This window comes from Empidonax traillii, unplaced genomic scaffold (assembly GCF_003031625.1).
Source record: "Empidonax traillii isolate 1590-97213 ecotype Southwest subspecies unplaced genomic scaffold, ASM303162v1 scaffold569:size410440, whole genome shotgun sequence".
Lineage (NCBI taxonomy): Eukaryota > Metazoa > Chordata > Aves > Passeriformes > Tyrannidae > Empidonax > Empidonax traillii.
Window position 1 is genome coordinate 86,073 of NW_020955762.1, and position 24,250 is coordinate 110,322.

The following is a 24,250-nucleotide window of genomic DNA, read 5'->3' on the forward strand; positions in this document are numbered from 1 at the left end:
CTACCTATACCTGCTGTATTTTAATCAGGACTTACAGTGCCATTATATGATATTTATAAAGGTCAAAATGTTCACAAGGTACAGGTGACCTTTTAAAAGATATTTATGTCTCTGAACTTAATGGGAATTTCCACTCCCTTTGTGGGAGCTGAAAGTTTGTAAACAAAGAAGTATGTGCAAAACCATGATACTAAAGTTTCAGAAGAAGTAAGGTTTGCTTATCGTAATTATTATTTCACTTCATATTTTGTACAGAAAACCAAAAGGGTATTATGCTTTTGTTTATGATTTGATTGCAGAGAAATGACCAAATCTCATGAGCAAAACTCCCACAGACCGGTTGCGCAAGTCATGTCTTAACTGGAACATACATTCATCACCGAGCCTCTAGTTCCCACAAATCAGAAAACTTAAACAGAAACCTCCACATCACTGGGAATTCTGCTGAATTTTGCTAATGTGGTGAACTTCACTTATAAACATTTATCATTCACTCCAGTGGACTGAAGAACCCTGAGCAATACAAATGAAGTGTCAGGAGAAAAGATAAATATTTAATTTAAAGCAGCAATTAACAGGTTCAGATTAATTAACCATTTGTGGTCTAGTTCATGTTTTATTGTTACTTTTAAACTTTTCAGATTCTCATCCTTATCTTCCAAAGTAAGTAAATATCACATAACCATCATTGCTTGCAATTTGTTTTTCCCATTTTCTGAATTTTCTCTCCTCACAAAGTCAAGTTTAATCTCTGATCTGATTTTTGCCTGAAACTCTGTGTTTCTGCATGCCTCTAGAAAAACTAAGCTCACCAACTCCTTTTTCAAGAACAGTTTTTGCTGAGCCACTAAGCTCCTTGGGCTTTTAACAGCTCACCTCTTTGCAGATTCAGAAGTTAACTGATTTTTAAAGCTGCTAAAAGCCAAATTCTCCTTTTGGCCCATAGTAATATTTCTTCTATAATTTTCTTCCAATAGGCCTGGATGAGCATTAGCAGGTGTTTGTGTATAATAATTCTTATAATGTGGCATTTGTGATGAACATCCTTCCTGCAGAGTCCATCCGGCAGGACTGGTCTCTTAGTAAGTATTCAAAGATCTATCTTCATTGTCCAGAATGTTGTTACACAGCTGTCTCTCCCTGATAATAGCTATCACTATTTATATCATGTTATATCCACAATTTTGGAGCAAGCTGAGAAGCTATAAAATAACTGCAGCACTTACACAGATACCAGCTGCTGTCAGGACACAGAGGGATAACATTATGTTTTGGAACTATTTTTCACATTAGATAGGCTTGTTCAAGCCCAGAGCAGCTTCATCAGTTTCAATACTTACACTTCCAAACCACTGGTGTTTTTACAACCAGCACAGATTAATTTATAGATTACTACAGCTGGGAAAGTAGGAATTTGCAAATGTAGATGCCTACTGTGACAGTCATTTTAAACTGCAATTTGGTTTCCCAAAAAAATCCTAATATTCTACCAACTCCTTACTTCATCTACACTACATAATAGCGCTCCAGCTTTTGGTATGGATATAGGTTTGTGTGCAAATCAGCTTTAAAATCACATGCAGTGTAACTGCTTAGGGACAAGCCACATTAACACAGTCTTGAAAGTTTTGCTTATCAAGTATTCAAACTTGGTGTTTTACTTCTTTGTAAAGATTGCAATTTCCAAGGCTCTCAGTTTGGCATTTCTCGGTATGGCTATCAGTGTTTCAATTAGAAACTGTTACAATAGGTTAGGAAGAGGAACCAGAGGAATCCCATGTTCCAGGATTTCTGTTTTCATAAAAATCGCAATACAGGCAGTCTTAAATATTGCAAATTGAAATCCATCTGTTTCTTCTAGTCAGTATTAGTTTCAGATCCTAAAATGAAGTCAGTTCACACTTGGAGTGGGTGGTGATGGGAGGTTCTTTGGTAGTTTTAATCTGTTTAAATCAGCATGTTTGCAACATATTTCTCAGATAAGATCTTGTGATAAATATTAATCTAAGCTTGGGAAATCAAGAGGTTAAGAACCAACTCAGTAAAAAACCTCTTTTTCCCATGTTGCTCTGCCTTGTGGATGCCTGAAGCTGCCACAGTTTCACGACTTAATTTGACCAGCATCCTGAAGACTGTTCAGGGGATGCCATATACTCTCAGGATATATAAGTACAGAACCACACCAGTTGGCACCTATTACCAAATGCAAAAGAAACAGGAAGTACAAAGATAAGGTTCTCTTCACAGAGAAAAGGCTCCTTATGAAGCACATCAAGATTCAACCAAAGCTCCTAAGAAGGAAGCTAAAGTTGAACGTTTCCTAAAGCTGAAAGCAAATAGCCCATAATGAATGCAGATATCTTTCAGGATGAACACAAATGAATACTATTCTGCCACCCATTAGTATCTCTTGGCAACAACTTTTTATAAAAATACCAACGTTGTTGTGTGTTCTTCTCACTCAATACTCTGACAGAACTAATTTCTGTACTTCCTTGGAAAGAAAGATGGAGAAAGAAGCTGCAGGGGGGAAAAAAAAAAAAGAAAGCTGCAATAAGCTTATCTAGTAATCTAAACTATGCTAATTTTAAAATAATAGTAATATTTACAATTGATAATGCCCAAAGAGTGAGGCAAACCAAACAAAATGTTTGTTTAGCTATATGTTTGTTCTACAAAGGAATCAGGTATCAAGTTCAACTCCGATTCAAGAAAGGTAAAAGTTTTTGCCACAATGTGGCAGGAGATTCCCAATTAAAATAATATTTAATCTGTAATTTGACAGATTGCTAATTGGCAGGACTAGAGACTCGCTGAGAACCAGGATGCAAAACTAGCTTGCTTCAGATGGGCTGGCTTTTTTATTTGGAGATTGTTCCTCCACCCAAGAAAATAAAAACAAAAATCTTTTTTAAAGAGCAATAGAAAAGGTCACAGAAGACTTGTGGACAGCAGAAGTTGTTTCCTACTTAGTTGGAAAATTTCAACCTAAAAAGGCTTCCAGAAACTTTACCAGAAAAAAGGTACTTTCCCCACTCGGGACTGATTTCAATGTAGGCACTCTTTCCTGTTTAAAATCAAAATTCTCAGAGCTCTGTTTCTGCCACTTCCCACTTCAATTTTTCAGGAAGAGTAAGTCCATTTAACGTAGTAGCTGCCCTTGTGACATTAGGTATCCACAGCCATGCAGGGCAGTAATCTCCACGGGATGCCATGTTTCCTGTTTAGCATGGATTTCTGAGAAGAGCCAATCCATTTGGTATCAGTGAGAAAACCTCAAGCAAGTCTACTTAGTCAGCTTCATTTTTGTTATCTAATAACGGGTTGATATTTTTTATTAGTGTTTCAAAGGCTTGGCTTTGAGATTTGAGGAGATGCCTAAAAGTCATCAGCATCGCCTGATCTGCAGATGACATCCAGGTAATCCTATAGCAAGGCTTGAGTCCTTATTCATTCCTTTGCCTCTTTCACTGGAGCTCATGTTCAAAATATAGCAGCTACACTGGTTTTGGAGATGTTTTACCCTGTGCTCACAGCTGACAGCTCTACAGGTGAAAGTGTAAGTCTAGACCTAATCTAGATCTTTTGGTGACCAGTGTTCATGAATGCAGCATTGCAAATTACACTTCTGTGCCTTGGCCAATGTATTTTTTGTTTGTTTGTTTATTTGTGGGGGTTTTTTCACTTTTGTTTACTCTCAGAATTATTCCGAGGAACTGGAACATCACAAAGCTCAGGAAGGACCAAAACATTTCATCCAGTGCAGTCACTCATACTGTGCTATCAGCAGCAAGAAGGTGCAGCCACATTATAGTGGTCACTGGGGCTTAAGTCTGTCTCCAGAGAATGCTTCACATAACAGCCAGACTATGGTAGCAGAGGATGGTATCTTCTGGATTAAGAAAAGCAATTAACATAATATAGGTGTATGAAAAAAGTTTCAAGTGTTCTGTCTGCCACTGTCTTTAAACTTTTTTCCTGCTGCTATGCGAAGGTGGGTGAGAGAGATGAGAATAGTGTTTAAATGGAGGGAACAATCCCAGACTCTTGGTGTCTTGTAAGTGTAAACTCATGTTACCCAGCCAAATAGCAGATCCAACCTTTTCCATATTCTCTCCTGGTATACAATAGTTTCCTGAGGCAGGGAAAGGGAAGGAAAGCAGAATGAAATTCCACCTGTTCACAAAAGGGATTACAAATATTAAGATGACACCCAGCCTGACATATCACCTTGACTTGCCTCCTTCCTCTCTCTCTTTTTTTTTTTTTTTTTTCTGCAATGTTTCCTTGCAACCTATTTTCCCCCACAGTTATCTTCAATAGCCTTAAGGTTCCTCAGCCTCCAAATATCAGGGAATATTGTTTCCTCTCTTACATGTAATGTAGTTAGCATTACTGTTGCAGTCTTTGTATTGTTTGAAGTTTTATCGGCACTATCTCCACTGCCTATAGTTATTTGCTTGATCCGAAACCAGTCAATCAATGTTTTCCAGGGAGGGTTAGTTTTTACCATCCTTTTCATATTATCACATTTTGCCCCCCTGGCAATCATCACTGTTGCCTGTGTTATGCTGCCTTCCCTCCTGAGAGAGGAAAGCAAACTCACTCAGTCCACAGACTCACTTGATTACTGTGACCATTTAATATATGATCTTGTCTTTTCCAGACAGCGCAGACAGTGCTTCTCATGATTGCTGTGTTCCTGATCCCCTGGCTGCCACATCATATCATCACCATGTGGGCAGAGTTTGGGCAGTTTCCTCTGAACAACATCTCCCTCACCTTCCACATTATCTCTCACTGCTTGGCCTATGGGAACTCTTGCATCAACCCCACGATTTATGCTTTCCTCTCAGAAAATTTCCACAAGGCCTGCCGGCAAGTCTTCACCTGCAGGTTCTTCCTGCCGCCAGTTCCTGCTGAGAAGCTGGCCAGAATACACATGGAGAACTTCTCTACCACACACTCCACCACTAACATGTAAATCGGGCTCACAAAATGTTTCAGGAGGAAGAGGAGGGAAGAGGGAGCCATATGGGGAGAACATGTATACAAGTGCACTCCAGGGAGCTGTGGAATCTGCAAAAATGTGGACTTTGTCAGATTACTGGAGTAGTAGGAGGCATTTTTTCCCTCTGGCTGTGATGACACTTGACAGAGGTTGTCCTAGGGTATCTTGCTAGGCCACATGCAACAGGAGTATAGAGACAGAGACAGAACTCATACGCAGTTGTAACACCCACAGTCTAAAATAAGAGTTACGCCGAAGGTAGAAGATGTAGTGACAAGAAGAGACTAGTCAATTATGTCTGTAGACAGTCATGAAGATGTGAATAATGAGTTACAACATTCAGAGAGCAGTTTGGGGAAAGCTACATACACATTTAGCTCACTAGCTGTGATAGGGTCTCTAAAACTCCTTCGCTACATTATTTACCTATTACGCAGTAAAACCTTCCACATGACATGTCAGTGATGTGGCTCTCTGCATTCAGTGGCTCTGTATAAGCTTATATAACACAGGGTCTGAATGTCTGTGTACTCCTGTGTGTAATTACTGGTATTTAATCACTGGCTCCAGCAACTGTCTCTTGGTGAGCAACAGTAGGAAAGTGGCATTTCTCAATATATGCTTAAAAGAACTCTGGTTTTGTTTGAAAGTAATGTTTACAAAAGGTTTTTGGTAAATATAGCATAGTCTGAGTCTATCTACCCATGGATTTTTACTTTAGCATATGTATGTCTAAAGATTTGTGATTTGTCTTTTTTGTTGGTTTTGGTTTTGTTTTTTCTTTTTTCGACAAACTGTTGTGATCATCAGTGCCCTAGCAACAGTTTAGGGCATTTGTACCAAGGTCAAAGTTACTGTTTGTAAATATATAAAGTGCATATTACTTCAAAATTAGGAAGCATATGGCTGAAAGAACTTTATTATTTCATTGTGTTGTCTAATTTGGTAGTTCTGTATGCTGCAATCTAGACTGACCCGTTCATAGATTGCAAAAAGGTCTGTTACAGAAGTTAAATGACTAATTATGCATCTAAAAACATAACAGAAATATCCAAATATAACCTAGTAGAACATCTCCAGTATCTTTTCATCAGCCATCAGAACACATACAAATAATTTTTGTAACATGTTTCTTGAATACAGTTTTTCAGCAGCTCAGGGGACCTAATGCATATTGCAAATGGAGATAGGATCTTCTGTAAAAAAATAATACTGGATTGTCCCCAGAGATTTATCCTACTCCTATACGTGAACAGTAAGCTTCAGCGTGTGGACACTAAAATTGCCTGATTTGTAGTTAACAGAACTACAGATGAGAGGCAAGTAGTGTTTGCAATGAATAGGTCCAAAATGTAAAGGTTTCCAGACTCCAAATGGATCACTCTTTCACCGTATTTCTAAAAATCGGAAGTTACTGTATTAATAATTTTACTGATTTGTAACTTCCTCTGAGAGCCCCTTAACTGTGCAAAACGAGCAGAGAACTTGTGTACAATAGGAAAAGGTCCTGTAGCCTGATCCTTAGGTGATTACCTGTGCAAGTTTTCTTTTTGTTTAGCTCTTAGTATACTATCTCCAGTCCATTATTTCCTCAGAAACCAATTATTTAGGTACTATGCTTGATGATCCTTTTATTTACCAGGCTTGTTATTTCTACAATCTGAGACTTAGCACAGGCTAAAGTTGATAGCACGGGAAAAACAGCCACAAAAAAAAAAAAGGGCTGTGATACAACACTGTGACAGAAATCAGAGCTAAAATCCTCTTTTGAGTGATTTTTTACCATGGATACAAACTAGCAAGTAGATATGAAATAACTTCAGTCTCACTTCAATCCTCTTGGTTGAAAGCAAAATAGAACAATGGCACAACACTCAAAAGGAATCCTGCACTCACTGTGTTACTTGTGAGTCACTGGAACTTGAATCTATGCACTCCTTTAAGAGAAGACATTTTGGTTTGTTGGGGTTAGGGGGTTTTTGTTTGGAATTTTTTTTTTTCTGTCAGTTCAGACACTAGACATGTCACTATAGCATGCAGAAAAAATAAGGAGGAAACACTTAAGGGCTTTTAAAATTTTATTTAATATAACATAATAGAGCAAGATCCCCTTTCTCAGTGAAAGGCAACCATAAAATGGCTAATTAAGGCCTTGAAAGAGCCTCAAGCTTTAATGTGCCTTCTCATTCCCCCTGAACTTTAAAAGCATCTGGTCTAGAATTCTCTGAACAAACTGCTATGCCACAAGAAAATCAAACATCATTTGTCCTTTAGTCTTTCTATGTGTATCTCTAACAGGTCAAATTTATATCAATTTTTAATTTTTTTTCCTGCCACAGTAGTAATTTTTAAGTTTTTTTAAACTGCTAGTGGTGGGCAGCAATGAAATGTAGCAGAGCTGCGTATCATACAGGCATACTTTCATTCTGATTTGGATTTAAGTTATAAGTCTCAACAAAATCAAATCAATTGATGAGGTCATTCTTCAGTCTTCTCCAAAAGCATTCTGGAACTCACTAGCTTCCTTTTGCAAAGCCACGAATTGTGATGGATGTGGAAATGACTACTGCAGCTTCCAGAACAGCGCACAAAGGTAACCTGAACACCTGGTTCTGAAACTCAATTCTCAATTTTTCAGTCTACTTTACACACAGCAGCTCATTCACTCTGCCTTAAGGACTTCAAGGTGAGTCCCTACAAGGCCACCTAGTACTGCCTGGCAACTTGAATCAACCTCCTTTAGGCGAGGGTTTATTAATGGAGGAGTCCATTCCCGGGAGGCCTGTCCTTTTCCGGGCTGCAGTCTCTATTTTCCGTACCAAGTCCACATCCCACCGATGGGTGACAAAACTAACCACAACTCCAAGTGCCTTGCTTCCAACCCGTCCAACTCTCCCCACACGGTGCAGATAGTCCTGCAGGGTGTCTGGGAAGTCATAGTTGACCACAAGCTGCACACTGCTGGTGTCCAGACCCCTCGAGGCAAGGTCAGTGCAGACGAGGACAGACACATCACCCTTCTGGAAAGAGGCAAAGATGCCAGCTCTAGCAGCCGCTGACATCTGTCCCTGCAGCCTCAGGTGCTTGATTCTGTGGTCATCCAGGACATAGCCCAGCCAGTTCACAGTGCTGGCACTGTTGCAGAAGATGAGAACAGCCCCGCCAGATGATGGGTGCTCCTTTAACAGCTGCAGCAGCTCGGGCAGCTTGTCCTGGCCTTTGAGGCGGATGAACTTCTGCTGGACGTGAGGCGGCAGGCGGTGCAGGCTCTGGGTGGTGAGGGTGACAAACCGGCCCACGTCTATGAACTTCGCCAGCGTCTCCCTGAGCCCCGCGGGAAAGGTGGCTCCGACCACCACCACTTGGGTCCTCTCCTCCCCCGGTCCGGCCGGCCCGGGGGCTCCAGCGGCCAGCGGCGCGTGTGCCAGGACCTCCTCCAGCAGCTCCGTGAACGAGTCGTCCATCAGCGTGTCCACCTCGTCCAGCACCATCCAGCGCAGCCTCGCCAGGGCCAGGAAGCGCCGGCGCAGCGCCTCCCGCAGCGCCCCGGGGGTGCCGAGGAGCACGGCGGGGCCCGGCGGCGGCGCCCGCAGCTGCCTGCGCAGCCCTCCCGCCGCCCCTCCGCCCGTGAGACCGCGCACCGCCAGGCCTGCGGGCGCGCACAGCGCGGCCGCCACCGCACCCACCTGCGCCGCCAGCTCCCGCGACGGCACCACCACCAGCCCGCGGGGCGCCGCCGGCTCTGCCGGCGCCGCCGGCCCCTCAGGGCGGCCGAGCAGTCCGTCCAGCAGCGGCAGCAGGTACGCGAGGGTCTTCCCGCTGCCGGTCTCGGCGGCGCACAGGGCGCTGCGGCCGCGGCGCAGCGCGGGAATGGCGAGGCGCTGCACGGCCGTGGGGCGGCCGATGGAGAGCCGCTCCAGCCCGGCCAGCAGCGCCGGCTGCAACCCCAGATCGGCGAATGTCGGGCCCTGCCCCGCCTCGGCCGGTGGCGCCTGCAGCGCGGGAGCCGCCTCCTGTGAGGGCTCCAGCTGGAAGTAATCCCCGCACGCCTTCCTGTGCTTCCAGCCCGCCGACACCAGCGGCGGCTGCTCCCAGCGCCCCACTGTCTGCCAGCGGGGCTGGCTCAGCTCCGGCCGCCGGCTCCGCAGCAGCAGCCTTCCCGAACGTGCTACCGTCGCTGCCTCCCCGTGCCCGCGCCGCCGGCGCTGCGCCCCCCGCTGCAGGCGTACCCGCAGGGCCCAGGGGATGCGCACCACGGCCCCGGGGGGCTCCGCGCCCGCCGCCGCCGCCCTGGTGCCCGCGGGCCGCCGCGGCAGCAGCAGCGGGAGCGCCGCTGCCGCCCTGCCCCGGCCCAGCGCCATCGCGACTACCCCACGTGGGGTGGCGGCGCTGCCCGATGACGCTATGGGAGAGCCGCTGCCCTCGGTGCTCCCCGCCCAGCGGAGCCGCGGCGGAGCCACGCGAGGAGGGTGAGCGCGGCGGGCGGTGCCGCGGGGGCGGCGGGGTCGGCGGGGTCGGTTCACCTTTTCCCGCTGCCGGCGGCGAGCTGTCCCCGCGGCCCTGGGGGGCTCTGGCGGAGACGACCCGGCGCCCCTCGCTCAGGGGAAAGAGCTCCTGCGGCGGGGAGCATCTCCTGGTTCCGCTGGGCTCCCTGACGGCTGGGTAAGCGGCCGACCTGGCTGCCAAGGGAGCCCTGTCGGGTACGGCGGAGCACCCACCGCCCGTTCCCGCCAGAGGACAGATCTGGGCGTTTTGCCGGTAGGAAATTGACCTTCCATAGCTGTCCTTGGCTTTCTCTTTCAGGTAGTACCGCCACAGGAATGACGGTGAACCCACCCCTGTGTTTTAGAGGAAAGAAGATCCTGGCTCCAATGGTACGAGTGGGAACACTACCAATGCGTCTTCTTGCCCTGGACTATGGTGCTGATATCGTGTACTGTGAGGTATGGAGGATGAGCAGATGAGGCAGCCTTATCTGCTCAACATTATTATTAAGAAAAGCAAAACTAGACTTTGTTTATTGTAGCACTTGTTCTTTTTGCACATATTTGTCGATTCAAAAAATTGGGGAAAGAAGAATCTCTATGGCTTTAAGGCATTTCTCTTTGAGTTCTCAAGTTATGGCAAATCTATATTTTAAGCCTATTCAGTACTTTCAGTTCATTTAGACAAAACCCCGTAAGAATTTCCTCACAATGTACTGTTATTTGGGTTTTGTTGGGGTTTTTTTTAGTATTTTGATTTTTTTTTGGAGCAGAGTCAGAACTTTGATAGAAGTTTTAGACTGACCTTCTGTCTCACCTGATTAGTTTTGTACATCCATATATATCCCCTCACAGCACTGCAGTCCATCTTGCTTAACCTCTTTTCTCAAAGCTGGCTAAAATTGAGATCCCAGTTTGCTGCAGATCCTATTGGTAGGACTGCTCTGTAACCTAAAGTACTTCCAGCCGAAACTGTTCTGTAATTCAGTGCTCTTACATTCTTATGTTCTGTCAATATTTTGAAACTTCAGCGTGTTGTATATTAAACTCTTGTTTTAATTTGCTTTCTCTTTCTATATTTGATCTCTCTAGATAATTAATTATTAAATGGGCAACTTTTTAGAGCTTGCTGGCTGAAACACTTCAACTCACTGAGATTTTTTTTATCCTTCCTTCTCAGGAGCTGATTGACATAAAGATGCTGCAGTGTAAGAGGGTTATAAATGGCAAGTATGGCATTTCTTTTGATAATACCTGTAAGCAGTCTTTTTTCCTAATCAAGAGAAAAGATAATTGCTTCTCTGAAGTATTTTTCTAGTGATTACAGTGATGTACCAGAACATAAAATCTCTCTAAACCGTGTCTGGGGACTTAGAGTAAGCTTTTGAAGTACTACCCTGGACCTGTCTGCTGCTCTACAGCTTCAAACTTTCAGTTTCCCTTCTAAAGGAATTTCAGTAGTTCAGTTAGTGTCCCTCAGGAAAACCATAAACATTTTTGGAGGACATAGCTAATGGATTAGTAACAGACAGTCTGTTATTTTAAGAGTCCTAACGCAGAGTCCTCTCCACCATTGGCTTAGTTTATTACAAGGATTCAATGGGTTTTCTGTTTGAACTTTTTGACAGGAGTCAGGTCACTGGGTGTGCAAGTATTTGCATTCTAAAATGGAGAGCTGTAATTTCACCTCCTGGAATGGTGTATTTCTCTTTTTCTTAAGAAAAATGGGATTAATGTTGGAAATCCATTACTAATGTTTCAGCACTGTTCTTCCTGGCAGCAGGTTAAAGAAACTAGTAGCTGGAATAAACTGGACTTTAAAGTTCTTGTGCAATGTTTAAAATGTTAAAGCTTTCCATTTTATGTGGAAAGACAAAGACTACAATTGTAATTAACAGATAAGCTTCCTAATCTTTCTCAATTCTGTATCTACATACTGGCTCCAACCTCTCTACTGCCTTCATGTGCTATTATAATAAAAAGTAAAATAATAATAATTATAATAATAACATATATTATAATAAACAGTAAAAACCTCTAGGGGTTGTTTTTGTTGTTGTTTTGTGGTATTTGGGTTTTTTTAAAGAAATTTTACATGTGTCTATGTTAAAATAAAATCTAATTTCCTGAATAAAACTATTAATATTAGATACAAAGCCTTTTAATTTATTTAAGAAGTTGGATACTGTCCAGGGAACAAATTTGTTCGGATGGCAGTAGAGAAAGAGTCTTTTTAAATGTTAGCTGTTTGTGACATTATAATATACACACCTTCAAGTCTAATGCAATAAGGAAGCAACATATACAGGATTTCACTCTTCATCATTTGTTTACTAACTTGAGGTTCGTGGGCTAGACTCGGTTTAACACGATTGTCACTGCAAATTCTTAAAATTATATCTTGAGACCTCCCTGCCTGAGTGGCATAGAAACAGTTGTTTGTAGTCTCCCTGTTGGGGAACAGAAGTTCTCTGCAAATCTGCTCTCTCCTCCTGCCCCTTCCCAAAAATAGTACTATTAGGAGGTTCAATCTTGGTGAGTCATCAGTGGACTTGTTGTGGTGCTGATGTCCAAGGCTGAGAGGTGATTAGGGAGCACTCTGGGAGAGAAACAGCAATGTGCATGAAATATACTGCAAGGACATATAGAAGGTAGGGTGCCATTAGTTCTGCTCTTCATGGAAGACCTCTTTGATTGCATTTCATTTATGTACAAATTACATAGTCCTATGACTTTTATGTTTACATTTGTATATAATTTTCTCCGTTTTATCATTTCTCATTTCACACAGAAGTGCTTGAAACGGTGGACTTTGTTGCACCTAATGAAAGAGTTGTTTTCAGAACTTGTGAAAGGGAGAGGAAACATGTTGTCTTTCAAATGGTAAGAAACCAAGGTACCAAGCAGGTCCTCTGCTAACAACATGGATAAACAAGGCAGTGCTAGTAACATGTTGATCTAAGTCTAAAGCACCTCCCTATATTGCAGACTGGCGATTTCTTGATGCTTCAGGTGGAGGTAAACTTTCACACCAAGTGTGTTGCAGTATTTCTAATCTGTTATTACATATTCAAGGAGATGCTACATTGTAAGCTCTCCTTACAGCTGTTTTCAGAAGAGGTGATTAAGGTGAATTCTGTGCTCTGTGACAGCAGCTTGTTTTTGTAATAGGTATCTTTGATTTTTTTTCCAAACATAGATGCCAAAAATAAATTATGCTGATGTTTGATCACATTTAAATCTTGCACTGTCCTTTGAAACAGTCTCACTGGAAAGGCTGAAAGAAATAGCATTGTTTAGTAAAGGTAAGAGAGGATTAATGAGTGTACTAGCATTGCACAAATGGATTAAAGGCTGCTGGAGAGAGAAAGATATTAATTTGCTCTTAGAGAGACCACTTTGTGTAGGACAGGAAATGATGGGATTGGAGGGAAGGAGAAGTGTGGACTGTGTTAGATACTGAAAAGACCTTTTTCAGTGGTAATGGTAGCCCTGAAATCGGTTGCTAGAGGCTATAGAATTGTTATTAGTGGAGCTTCTTAAGAACATGGAAAATACATATCTAGTGCTGATGGGCTAAGAGCATTTGATACTGCTATAGGTAAAGGAGGTGGACAGACCTCTTAGAATCCTTTTTTTTGCATCACCTTTTATCATTTAGTGGCTGAGTCTAGCCTATGCTTTAGCTAAATATTTTAACTGTCCAGTATGCTGTGAGTGAGTCTCTGTCTATACTAAATGGTAGAGCAAATATAGTTGCATACATGTGCAAGTGAGCACTTATTTTTTTTTTAATAATTTGTGATACTTTGTAATTATAAATCCTCTTGTTCTACCAACAGGGTTCAGCAGATGCTGAGAGAGCCCTGGCAGTAGCTAAGCTTGTGTAAGTTGTCCTTCTCATTTCCAACGTGGGTTTATTTGGGATTTTTTGTTCAGAGGAATTATTGTGGAAAGCAGTTTTTTATGGTTGAGAGGTTAAAAGTGGGTCTTCATAGAATCAGGAGTTCTGTAGGAGCTGCACAATGAAGTGCAACTTCTGAGAAGACCAGTGGTATAACGATCTAACTGCAGCTTCTACTTAAAATAATACTTGCTCAGAGCAGCAGCTGCATAAATTCTGTACTGGTATTTGATGGCTTTTTGCTGGTGTGAGTGTGTCCTTGATCTCCCTAGTGTGAAATTTCCTCTGGGTATTGCACAGCTGCAAGTCAGATCAGTATGTCTGAAAATGTCTCCTACTGTTTGTAGTTTGAAGCCTACAATAATGCTTTGTGTAGAAATGAAAAGGGGCTCTCAGAAAGGTGTTTTGAAGCCTTAATTTTAAGTAGATGGAAGTTTCAGTAGGACTTGCTTTAGCGACAGTGGTGGATGAGTGATGGATATACTTATATATACACTTATATGTACTGTATATACTATATATGCTTAATACTACAGAAGTGTATTTAAGATGAGTACTTGCAGCTTCTGCACAGCACTGGTAATTGAAACCGGTGGAAAGACTGATCTTCAAATCACTGTTAAAATGTGCGTATGCAAGTTAGATAAACGAGAAGCTAAAAATTCAGAAATTCAAATAAGAACTACCTTAAGTTCTCATTTAAACCTTAATAATGATGGAACAAGTTACCTGGAAAGATATCTGTTTCCTGATTCTTGTTCTAATATGCTGAAAAATATTTGTTTCCTTCTTCTCTTTCAGAGAGAGTGATGTGGCTGGTATTGATATCAACATGGGATGTCCAAAAGAATACTCTACTAAGGCAAGTGGATTTTGATTACTCTCAAATAAGCTTTTTCTTTCTTGGAGGTGTGGAATACATGGTCTGTTAAACCAGTAAATCTGTACAGGTGTCACTTAATGAGGAGAAACTGGATGATTACAGTTGCTAAAAATAGCTTTTTGAAATCCTGTCTGCTCCATAAAGCAATGAGAGCAAATTGGTGCCCTGAATTGCTGCTTATTTATTCTGAAATGGTTCTAGCAAATGTTGCCCCAAAGTTTTCACAAATGCTCCTGTATTTTAGATTTTGCCACTTTTTCCTTCTTTTATTTCTCCCTCCAATCCTTAATAAAACATTACACTTTTGTGCTGGTCTGCTATTAGGGTTGAAAAATGTGTTTGCCTAGTGCATAACAGTTTCTGTATATTTTCCCAGGGAGGTATGGGAGCAGCACTGCTATCTGATCCTGACAAAATAGAGTCTGTAAGTATCACCTTGTGGCCTTTGAACTGCCTTGGAAAGTATTGTGCACTGTGCTCTACTGGAAGCAAGACTGAGTTGCATAGAAGACAAATTTTTCTGAGCCAATTTTTTTGAGGCCTATATGGTTTTCCACGAATTAAGTAACGTGGGTGATACCATCCAAAACAAAAAGGTAATTTGCAAAGCATAAGGTGGTGAAAGCTGAAAGAAAAAAAATTTCAGAGTAGGAACTGAGAGGAAACTATTGAGCAAGCTAGAACTAAATATTGCAAAAATATTTTTCACGGGAATGAGAGGCAGTTGTAAATATGATTGCTAACAGCTTCCCTTCCCCTCTACAACCATTACATTTTGTTCTGATCTTCAGGAAAGTGGGCAACTTGATGCCCAAAAGTTTGGAATTGTTCTTTTCAATTGAAGATGTTAATAGGCAGCAAAATCTTAGGCATTAAAATTACTCTTAGCAAACTGCAGAGGGATAACTAAACTCATAGCCTGCAAAAGATAACTGAAACTACAGCTCCAAATCAAGCCTGCCATGTGATTGGAAGTGATTTGGTTCTCACATTGGAATATTTAATGAGGCTGACACTGAAAACTTCTAAGATTTGTTTATGATGCTACTGTAAGAAAAACATAGTGACGATGTTTGAAAATTACGTCATTTTAGTTTGATTTATATGCAAAAAAGTACAACTTGAAAATACTAAGGGTTTTTTTAGATCATTTTCTTGAATGCTGCTGTTTATTTTGAGAGAACACTACTGGGGAAAAGTTTGAATAGACAGTGCAAGATGACAGAAATTGCCAGCTGTTTTAAGTGCAAGAACTTGAGTGCAGCTATAGCAGCTCATATCCGTATTGGAAACCTAATAAGTGCAATAACATTAAACAAAATTCAAGTTCACAGGATACACCACCCTGAAAGCATTTGTCTGCAGTTCCATTCATTTTATATAGGAATAACATGCATGATAATATCCGAAAAAGAAGATTTTCTTTCTAATAACAGTCAGGATCAGCTGGCTTCCACTCCTTTATTTAGAGACCTATTGGATTTCTGATACCAGTTACTGTATAGTCATACAGTGATTTAAGCATGTATAGGCCATTGCATGGCACTTTTAAGTAAGGTCTGTTGGACTTGAATTCAAGCTGTGAAAAGGAGATTCTTTCCATAGCTCAGTTCTTAAATGGTTAGACTAACAACCACTCCTTTGTCTGATTGTTCCAAGTTTGTTGTAATGAATAAAATGTGCTTTGTGTTAAGCATGGAATTCAGTTTGCTTTCCTTAAGAAGATTCAATGGTGTTGCTTGATATTCCCCAGATTTTTTTTCCATTTTGAAGGCTTTCTTATTTTTAAATAACAACCTCCTTTTTTAAGGAATACTTAAATTTAGTTTTTATGAGAAACTGTCAAATGGAATATAAGATGATGGTGAAAACAGCTGCATGAAAATGCAAAACCTTTGCACTTTATTTTGAAATTATTAGAGTTCACAGGTCACCTCATACTAAAAGCAGTGTTGAAACTCCAGCAGCAGTTAATTGCTCTGTAAATTGAAAAAAGTTGAAAAAAAAAAGAAGTGGAAATAGAAATGGCTTAGACTAGAATTAGGTTTTATATCTATTGAATAAAATTATATTTTCAATTACAGATTGAATGTGTCTGTCTAGCATGTGAGTTTTTTAATAGAAGAATACTAAGTAGCGTTACATTGTTCTAATTTCTTTTATCTTCAAGAGAGCTTTAGTAATGTCACTGTTGTGATCACATTTTTGTCTTTCTTCCTTTTTCCAGATATTGACTACCCTTGTTAAAGGAGTTTGTAAACCAGTAACCTGCAAAATCCGCATTTTGCCCTCAGTAAGAACATAAATCATTATGTTGAAGTGTTTAGTTGTTGTTTATTTTAGTGATTTTGCATCAGTTATAACATATGCGTTCTCATATATTGTCATCTTAGGCCTGCTGTTGTGAAACAGTGCTTAGAATTATAATTTCTGTTTAGAATGTTCTCCCTAAGCCTAAAGGATTATTTGACCCGCAGATGTATGGAGACTGTGATTGTGAGCTTGTTAGATTCCATGATATGCAAGGACACAGAGGCTTTTATCCTCAAAATTTTTCAACTAAGTAATTTTTAAATTGTAGAGATACAAGAGGGTGTAGAACACCACCCCTTGAGCAGCCAGTAGATGCTGTTAATTCCTATTTTTCATCCAGGGCAGCCAATAGATGATTCTTTTCTGTTTTTTCAGACTAATTTTTTTTTCCAAACCGTTTTGCTTTTCTTGCAGTTAGAACAACCAATGGAGTTACAGATTCTTTCTTGTACAGGATGTTCCCCCCCTTTTCCAGAGGTTTTTTACAGGTCACGTAGCTTCCTTACTGGATTTTTTTTTTTTTTTCAGTTTAATTTCCTACATGTTTATAGATGTGTGATTGCATGTTATGTTGATTTCAGAAGGTATCCTCATACTGAAAAGCATTTTAATTACAATTTACTGAGTGGTCATTAGAGAGAACTTGCTAATCAAATGTTCTATATAATTTTCAAATCACAGTCTGTAAACCTGCTGGAAAATACTCTTCTGCTACAGAGTATTATGTTACCTGATATGAGAAAGTTTGCAATCTATGATTTCAAGGAGGCATTGAAAATGGATTCTTATTTTTGGCATAGTATGTAGTTCTTTAATTGAAGTATATATTAAATGGTTATGTGTGTTGGGTGTTACTGATGAAATACAGGAATCTCATCCCTCTTGAGGAAAGAAAAGACTTCCAGCATTTGTCTGTACAATGACTGCATGATAGTTATTCTTCTGCTCTGAAATAAAATCTTGTCATTCTGTCTTATACCTCAGGTTGAAGATACTGTGAATCTGGTGAAGAGAATAGAAAAAACTGGTATTGCTGCCATTGCAGTCCATGGAAGGTAAATTGATTTTAGGCAAGAAATAATTAGGTTTTTTTTTAGTTTGTTAATGAACAGAGCACAGTATGATATGACTAGAGTATTCTCTGCATGCTAGATGTAGTATATGGTTCTGATTTCAGCCGTTAATGTTGTAGAAAATCAGGCCACCAATCAGGGAATTGTACTGCTTTGCTGCTGTTTTCTGAAAATTTTTGTCTCAAAGACCAAATAAAACTAAAATTATCTGCAAACTCTATATCTAAAAAATGCTGCTTATCTGGATATGGAATTACAGTAACAATATCTTAAAATGTATTTGATTGATAGGAAATAATTCTTTTGCATTTAAAGAAACAGCAGGAAATTATATCAAATATATGAGATAAATAAGTGGAAACAAGTATATCCCAGTATTCCTTATGTCATATCTGCTGTGATTTAGAGATCTGCAAATTCCACAGGAAACCTTTGGTCTTGTCTTTCTTTTGTTTGTTGGACAGGAAGAAGGAGGAAAGGCCTCAGCACCCTGTCCACTGTGATGTGATCAAGGCCATATCTGAAGCTGTCTCCATTCCAGTCATAGCAAAGTAAGTTGGACAAATTAGCTTGTTATGGCCAGATGCCTGTACTTAACTTAAGATTTGCAAGTGCAGGAAAAAAGATCCATGATTAATTAAAACAGTGTTGTTATTTTTTAGTGGAGGATCTCATGACTTCATCAAAGAATATATGGACATAGAGACCTTCCAGAAAGCAACAGCTGCCTCATCAGTAATGATAGCTCGTGCTGCCATGTGGAACCCATCTATCTTCAGAAAAGAGGGGTTTTTCCCCTTGAAGGATGTCATGAAAGATTACCTTAAATATGTAGGGTTTTTTAAGATCTTACTTGTTGTTAACATTGTTTGGAATTGTTAAGCCAGATCTTCCTAGAGTGTCTTTAACTCCTTGTCATTTCAAAGATTTAGTTTGGGGATATTTTAACTTAGTGCATATGACGTGAGTCTTGCAAATCAACCACTGCTTCCTCTGTTTCACTTTGTTCAGAAAACAAAAGTTCAGAAATCTGTATTCAGTTTTTCCTGATCATTCTTTTCTTTTGTACCATGCTTTTTAGCCTTAGTTTCTTGGGAACATTAATGATGTTTACAAGGCTATCTAAAAATGTCTAGAAATTTTTAAAAATATGTAGACCAACTCTTTTGAAGTTACAGATGTACAAATTGAACAGATTATTTTATACAGCATACAGTATTGAACAGAAAAGTGAAGGAATATGAAATAGTTTCTGCTAGATTCATTTTTAGAAATTAATTACTTTTCACAAATATTGTCAGCAATTATTCACAGCAAAGAAGCAAAGGGAATGGTGTGCCAATAAAGTAATGCTGTATTGTAGTACTGTAGCTCCCTTAGCTGAGTCACCTGATATATAAAGTTTTATCTGTTATTCAAAAGACATTATTTTAAAGGATGTAATAGGAAATTAATCAGAAATCTGTAGCTTTGATCATGTCACCAATTCAAAATTGTTTAGTTTTTAAAAATTTGAACTTGCCATTAACCAGTTAGTTACTAATGATACATTGATTTTTGGTGATGTAAACTTGTCAACTCTATCTTTGTGAGTATATGAATAAGTTGAAATTTTGTTCCTGAAGTCATGCCAAAATAATCAGATTATAGTCACATTCATAATAGTGTTGAATATGTTATTGAGGAGACTGCCTTGTGGTTTGCCGTTCAGAAATGATTTTGAAAGTTATCAAGAGACATGAGCAAAATATAAGATAAATTTTTTCTGTATGTTTTTAAATACTTTGTCTCTCTCCTTTAGGCAGTGAGATATGATAATCACTACACCAACACAAAATACTGTTTGTGTCAGATGTTAAGAGAACAGTTGGAAACTGCTCAGGGTAAGAAGCTACATGCTGCACAGTCCACACAGGAGATCTGGTAAGCTTGTACTTCAGACACAGGAATTGTACTCTCTCTTAAACTTGCACATCACTTCTCTGTCTGTAGCACTCCCTGGCATTTCATATCTTCAGAAGAAGTTGCAAAACCCCCAAAAATGGACAAACAAAAAACTGCAGTTAGTGAGATGGGAAATAACACAGTAAATTTTCCAGGTGTCCTTCATGCTCAGATGTTATATCTTTAACCCTAAAATATTCAACTAATTTCAACTAAAATACTAATTTGATTGGTGCTTCATTGAGCGACAGACAAATTCAATATTTGCATTAACTGATTAAGAAAAGTTTCAGCATTCTCCAGTGTCAGTCTGGAGGTTAATAGTGTGGAGTTTGTCTCCTTCCAAGGATATTTATTTGTTTTACTTTTCCCTGTTGCATGTGGGGTTTTTAATGTTACTGGAATATTTACAGCCATGTTTATTTGAAATGAACTCTTAGAGATAAACTCAATATATGAGGGTTGTCCGTATGGTACTTCAGTGCCTTTCTTTTGTGCTGGTTTTCATACCTGGAATATATTAATGAATAAGGATAGCTCTTTTGAGGAAATATAGTAGCTTTAATGAATCTTGTCATCCTAGACATCTGAAAGAGTTTGGCTGAAATTTCTCAAAGCGGGGGGACAGAAAAGGAAGAAGGAAAACTTTGTGAGAAACCATAAAATAGGCATGCAATTAAAGAATTCACACAGAATTAGGGGAATTAAGGTTTGGAACCATCCCAAACTGAACAAAATAAAGGTCTGAGCTTGCATGTGTCGTGTCCATGTAGTGTGATATAATTATCCTTCTGATGGAATGGAGGGGAAGAGGCTCTTTATTTTTATAAACAGTCTGAAACTGTTTGATACCTTACATGTATGAAAATGGATAGAAATGTTGAAAGCTTGAAATATTTTGCAAATATTGTAATAATGTAATTTATTGTTTTCTTGTAAACCATAATCAGCATTTTCTTCATGTTCAAAATTAATGGAAATGCCTGCAATCCTTTAGCCGGTTTATTGCCTTTTACTAATTTTGGCTTTCTATAAATACTTCTGTCCATGATTATTACCTTTCAATGCAATAAAGGGAATTTGTATTTCATATATAAAAGGAGCTATCATTCATTAGTCATAAAGGAGCAGTGGAATCCAGGAACAACATTTAAACTTTGCAAGTTACTTTTCACTTTGGCAACGTGAAGGGTTGAAAACTTTTTAGTATGGTAACTCATTATCTATTTTGAGAATAGATTTGTAATTTGGAAAAAAAGACACATAATATAGATTGAAACTGAAACAATCTTTTACAACTTCATATAATTCCTAGCCAAAAGGGTGGTGCATTAACAGTAGTTCATGGTATGTAAACAAAAGAAATTGTAAAGTGAGAGTCAAGCCTTTAAACAGGTAATTAGAGGTGTTACAGTTTGTACACATGAACACTGGACAGAGATGTAGTGTAAAACTTTTGGGTTTATGTGCTGTGCGTAACAATTCTTTAGGAGCTTCCAGAATTGAACTTTGTCAGTTTTTGTGCATGTAAGGCAATGTCAACTTCAAAGTTGGCTTAAGCAGTGTGTATGAGAGGGGGAGAGAGACACACACTGCTTTCTGTCAGCAGAATCAGTCTTTTAAACCCTGTTCTGAATAGCTTGTTTCATGTCCAGATAGCTGAAGAACATTCTGTTACTTAAAATGCACCTGTGCATCTTCAGACAAAACTGGTACTCTCCCCTAGTGGTGAGGGCATGTTACAGCCATGCGAGGTTTAACCTCAGTACTGAATGCAAGAGAACAGGGGCTGCATTTTGAACTAAACATTTATATACCGGTACATAATAAATTGCCTTCCCTTAGAAGTGAAAGTTAACATTGTTCGTTCAGCTTCTTTGCTTTTCCACTTGGAGCACTGGAGATGGCTTTGTGGCCAGAATTCATTTTGCCATTGAACAGCCCTTTGAACAATTTTCTTGTACTGCAGGTTTTATTCCTGTTATTATCTGCAGAAAATTAATAGTCTCAGTTTTACAAAGTAGATCCAGCTTGCCATGGATTCAAAATTTAAAAGGACTTAAGAATCGTGCCTTTGACTCAAATCCTGATGGCTTCCTCCCTTACATTTACACTTGAGAATATTATTCTGATGCCAGAAAATCTGAGATTTTGAGGGGTTTGGATGTTATAGCATTTACTGCTTATGGTGTTTTAAAATACTATAATTAGAAGAAGAATCTCTTTCCTACTTTTTGCTCATATCAGCCTTGTGGAGCTGATTCACCAGGAGTCATATGGAGATGTTTTTTGCCAATTCATCCACCTGCAAGTTATTGATTGAGCTAATAACTTGAACATTGCAAGACCTGTATTTCCGATTGATTCTGCCTTGACCTTCAGGCTGCAAATTGCATATGCAGTGATGGAAATTAGAACATTCTTTTTCTACTTGCATCACAACAGTGTCTGATAAGAATTGAAAGAGAAACTATGTAATGTCACTGTGCAGAATATAGTCACACTTTCATTTGATTCTCCATACACATATACTCTCTTTAATCACAATTGATTTCTATATTTGCTTTTCTCTACCATAATGTGATACAAAAATTCATAAACTGATCTCTAATACAAAGGAATTCTGTTTGAATAGTGAAGTCTTTGAAATGGGTGACTTCTATGAAGAAACAACAGCTATTTTTGAAGCAAAGAAAATGTCTTTAGAAACTGAGACACAAGATGAAGATGACCAAATGGATGATCCGGATGTAATAAAAATGGCTGTTAGATTTGACAAGTAAGCACACAAATTAAGTTTTCACTGTCTTGCATCTGTGAGTAGCAACTGTGAGTTTGAGAGTGCCTGACAGTTTTTGAAAATAATTACTTGCAAAACAGCACTTACCGAGTGAATTTTTATGAGGCAATATATGTCCATCATTACATAATCACCACTCTTCCTGTGCTATTTGGCTGTTACAAGATGTTCTTTAGTTCCAGGCTTTTTGTTACTTGAGTTGTCTAATTAGGAAGCAGCATTTTTCTCATAATTTGAGTTGTAAAGTTAAACCTCAAATAACTGGTAGAAAACAGCACTATCTGTTTTAAAATAGAACTTTGTGCACAGTTGTTGACCACAAATTTTTCTGTCTAGGCGAGAGTATCCACCACAGATTACTCCAAAAATGTGTCTTCTGGAATGGTGTAGGAGAGAAAAGCATCCTCAGCCTGTTTATGAAACTGTGAGTCAATGAAGAAACCCTTTCAAAACTCTTCCTCTGCCTTGTCTATGAAATTAGGTATTTTAGGACTCAAGTTAGCAAGAAAATTCTGCTTCCCGGTCTGGCATAGCTCTTTGCGGAAGCAGCTTCAGAAATGGTAACCCTCATAGGCATGAAAATAGTAGCTTATTTTATTAGAAAATAAAAAATTAAAAGTCAAACCTTCCATCTGGTTTTGATTCATGTGTGAAAGAAGTAGCTGTAACTACAGGTCATTATATAGGAGCCCATGACTGACTTCCTTTTACTACTACTGTGAAGTAAAGGATTTAGACTCAGAATGTTTTCTCTGTTGTTGTACACAGTTATGGGTAGGAACTGTATGGGACAGGAGCAACTTTCTTGTTAGATGGGGACATTATTTGATTTTTTTTTTTTTTTTTGCAAAGCAAAATATTTGCAGTTTGGACAGTTTCTTATATTTTACTGTTAAATATGTAAGGTTAAATTTGTGGTGTGAATTAGAGTAATTTTAAAGATATTACTTGTTCTTACCTCTACACTTATCAAAGAATCTTGATGATGTTGTTTCTTCTGTAAATGACATGACTGCTTTTTGATACCCCCCTCCCTTTTAATTTTTTTTTTTCCCACAGGTTCAAAGACCATTGGATAGATTATTCTGTTCAGTAGTGACAGTAGCTGAACGAAAATACCAGTCGACTCTGTGGTAAGCTGTCCTTAATGGTTTTTCCAGCTGGATTAGTGTTTCTGAAATGTTGCTTAAAATACTTGCAATATTAAAAAACTTGCAATAAAAGGGCATTCTGGTCTATTCCAGTGGACTTTGATATAGGTCAACTAAAAACTATGTTCTAAAGCTACCTCTAGGAGGGATAAAGGTTTAAAAATTTCTGAGAATTGAATGTGACAAGAGGAAGTAAGCATTAGCATAATCAAGTAAATTATTATCAATTTTAATTCACTTCATGTGTTAGTCCACAAGTTCTATTGGAAGGTTGCAAATAGGTGACACAGTTCAGTTCTGTATGTGTTGAGTTCAGAAATTAACCAAAGGAGACAGAGGGGAATGTTGGGGGAGGGAGTGTCTTCAGCCACCGCAGCAGATCCATTCCCAAAAAAAAGTCAGGATTAAGTGTCTACACCTAGTGAAAGAGAGGACGGTGCAGTGGCTTCTCAGGGATCACAGTTAATTAGCAGTTACATCCAGGGCTGCTCTAAAGTTTCACAAGGCTATTTTGTACAATTATCCATTAATACTGGAGTTGACTTGAGGTATTTACACCTAAGTTGATCTTGATTTAACTGCAGAGTTAGAGCTCAGCATTGAACATTTTAAAGAGGACAAATGCACACAACAATTGCTGCCTTTCGTTCAGAGACTTTGGGAAGTTAAGCTCAGCTGATATGAAAC

General features: G+C 39.4%; 2 protein-coding genes and 1 long non-coding RNA gene across 7 annotated transcripts in view; 2 read left to right on the top strand and 1 right to left on the bottom strand.

The window, feature by feature from the left end:
* Positions 1 to 556: 556 nt before the first annotated feature.
* On the top strand, positions 557 to 3,972 carry LOC114064684. Its single transcript, XR_003572795.1, has 3 exons — positions 557 to 663; positions 3,410 to 3,559; positions 3,702 to 3,972. It is a non-coding gene; the product is annotated as an uncharacterized LOC114064684 (long non-coding RNA).
* A 3,099-nt stretch (positions 3,973 to 7,071) lies between these two features.
* DDX28 (DEAD-box helicase 28) lies at positions 7,072 to 9,372 on the bottom strand. Its single transcript, XM_027897933.1, has one exon. It carries the CDS (start codon positions 9,370 to 9,372, stop codon positions 7,741 to 7,743), a length of 1,632 nt encoding a protein of 543 aa, XP_027753734.1. The 3' UTR covers positions 7,072 to 7,740.
* The window catches only part of DUS2 (dihydrouridine synthase 2), a 36,073-nt gene continuing 20,616 nt past the window's right edge, over positions 8,794 to 24,250 (top strand). For 2 of the 5 annotated variants that reach the window (XM_027897931.1, XM_027897928.1), the window contains exons 1-15: positions 9,392 to 9,480; positions 9,815 to 9,954; positions 10,676 to 10,721; positions 12,287 to 12,378; positions 13,338 to 13,381; positions 14,201 to 14,261; positions 14,659 to 14,706; positions 16,510 to 16,575; positions 17,580 to 17,650; positions 18,133 to 18,219; positions 18,331 to 18,499; positions 19,470 to 19,591; positions 22,248 to 22,391; positions 22,749 to 22,836; positions 23,472 to 23,545. In XM_027897931.1, the coding sequence (XP_027753732.1) occupies positions 9,408 to 9,480; positions 9,815 to 9,954; positions 10,676 to 10,721; positions 12,287 to 12,378; positions 13,338 to 13,381; positions 14,201 to 14,261; positions 14,659 to 14,706; positions 16,510 to 16,575; positions 17,580 to 17,650; positions 18,133 to 18,219; positions 18,331 to 18,499; positions 19,470 to 19,591; positions 22,248 to 22,391; positions 22,749 to 22,836; positions 23,472 to 23,545 (1,325 nt within the window). In that variant the 5' untranslated portion in view covers positions 9,392 to 9,407. Of the gene's footprint in view, positions 8,812 to 9,391; positions 9,481 to 9,604; positions 9,712 to 9,814; positions 9,955 to 10,675; positions 10,722 to 12,286; positions 12,379 to 13,337; positions 13,382 to 14,200; positions 14,262 to 14,658; positions 14,707 to 16,509; positions 16,576 to 17,579; positions 17,651 to 18,132; positions 18,220 to 18,330; positions 18,500 to 19,469; positions 19,592 to 22,247; positions 22,392 to 22,748; positions 22,837 to 23,471; positions 23,546 to 24,250 lie in introns of those variants that run through there. The other 3 variants (XM_027897932.1, XM_027897930.1, XM_027897929.1) reach the window with 3 other exon arrangements.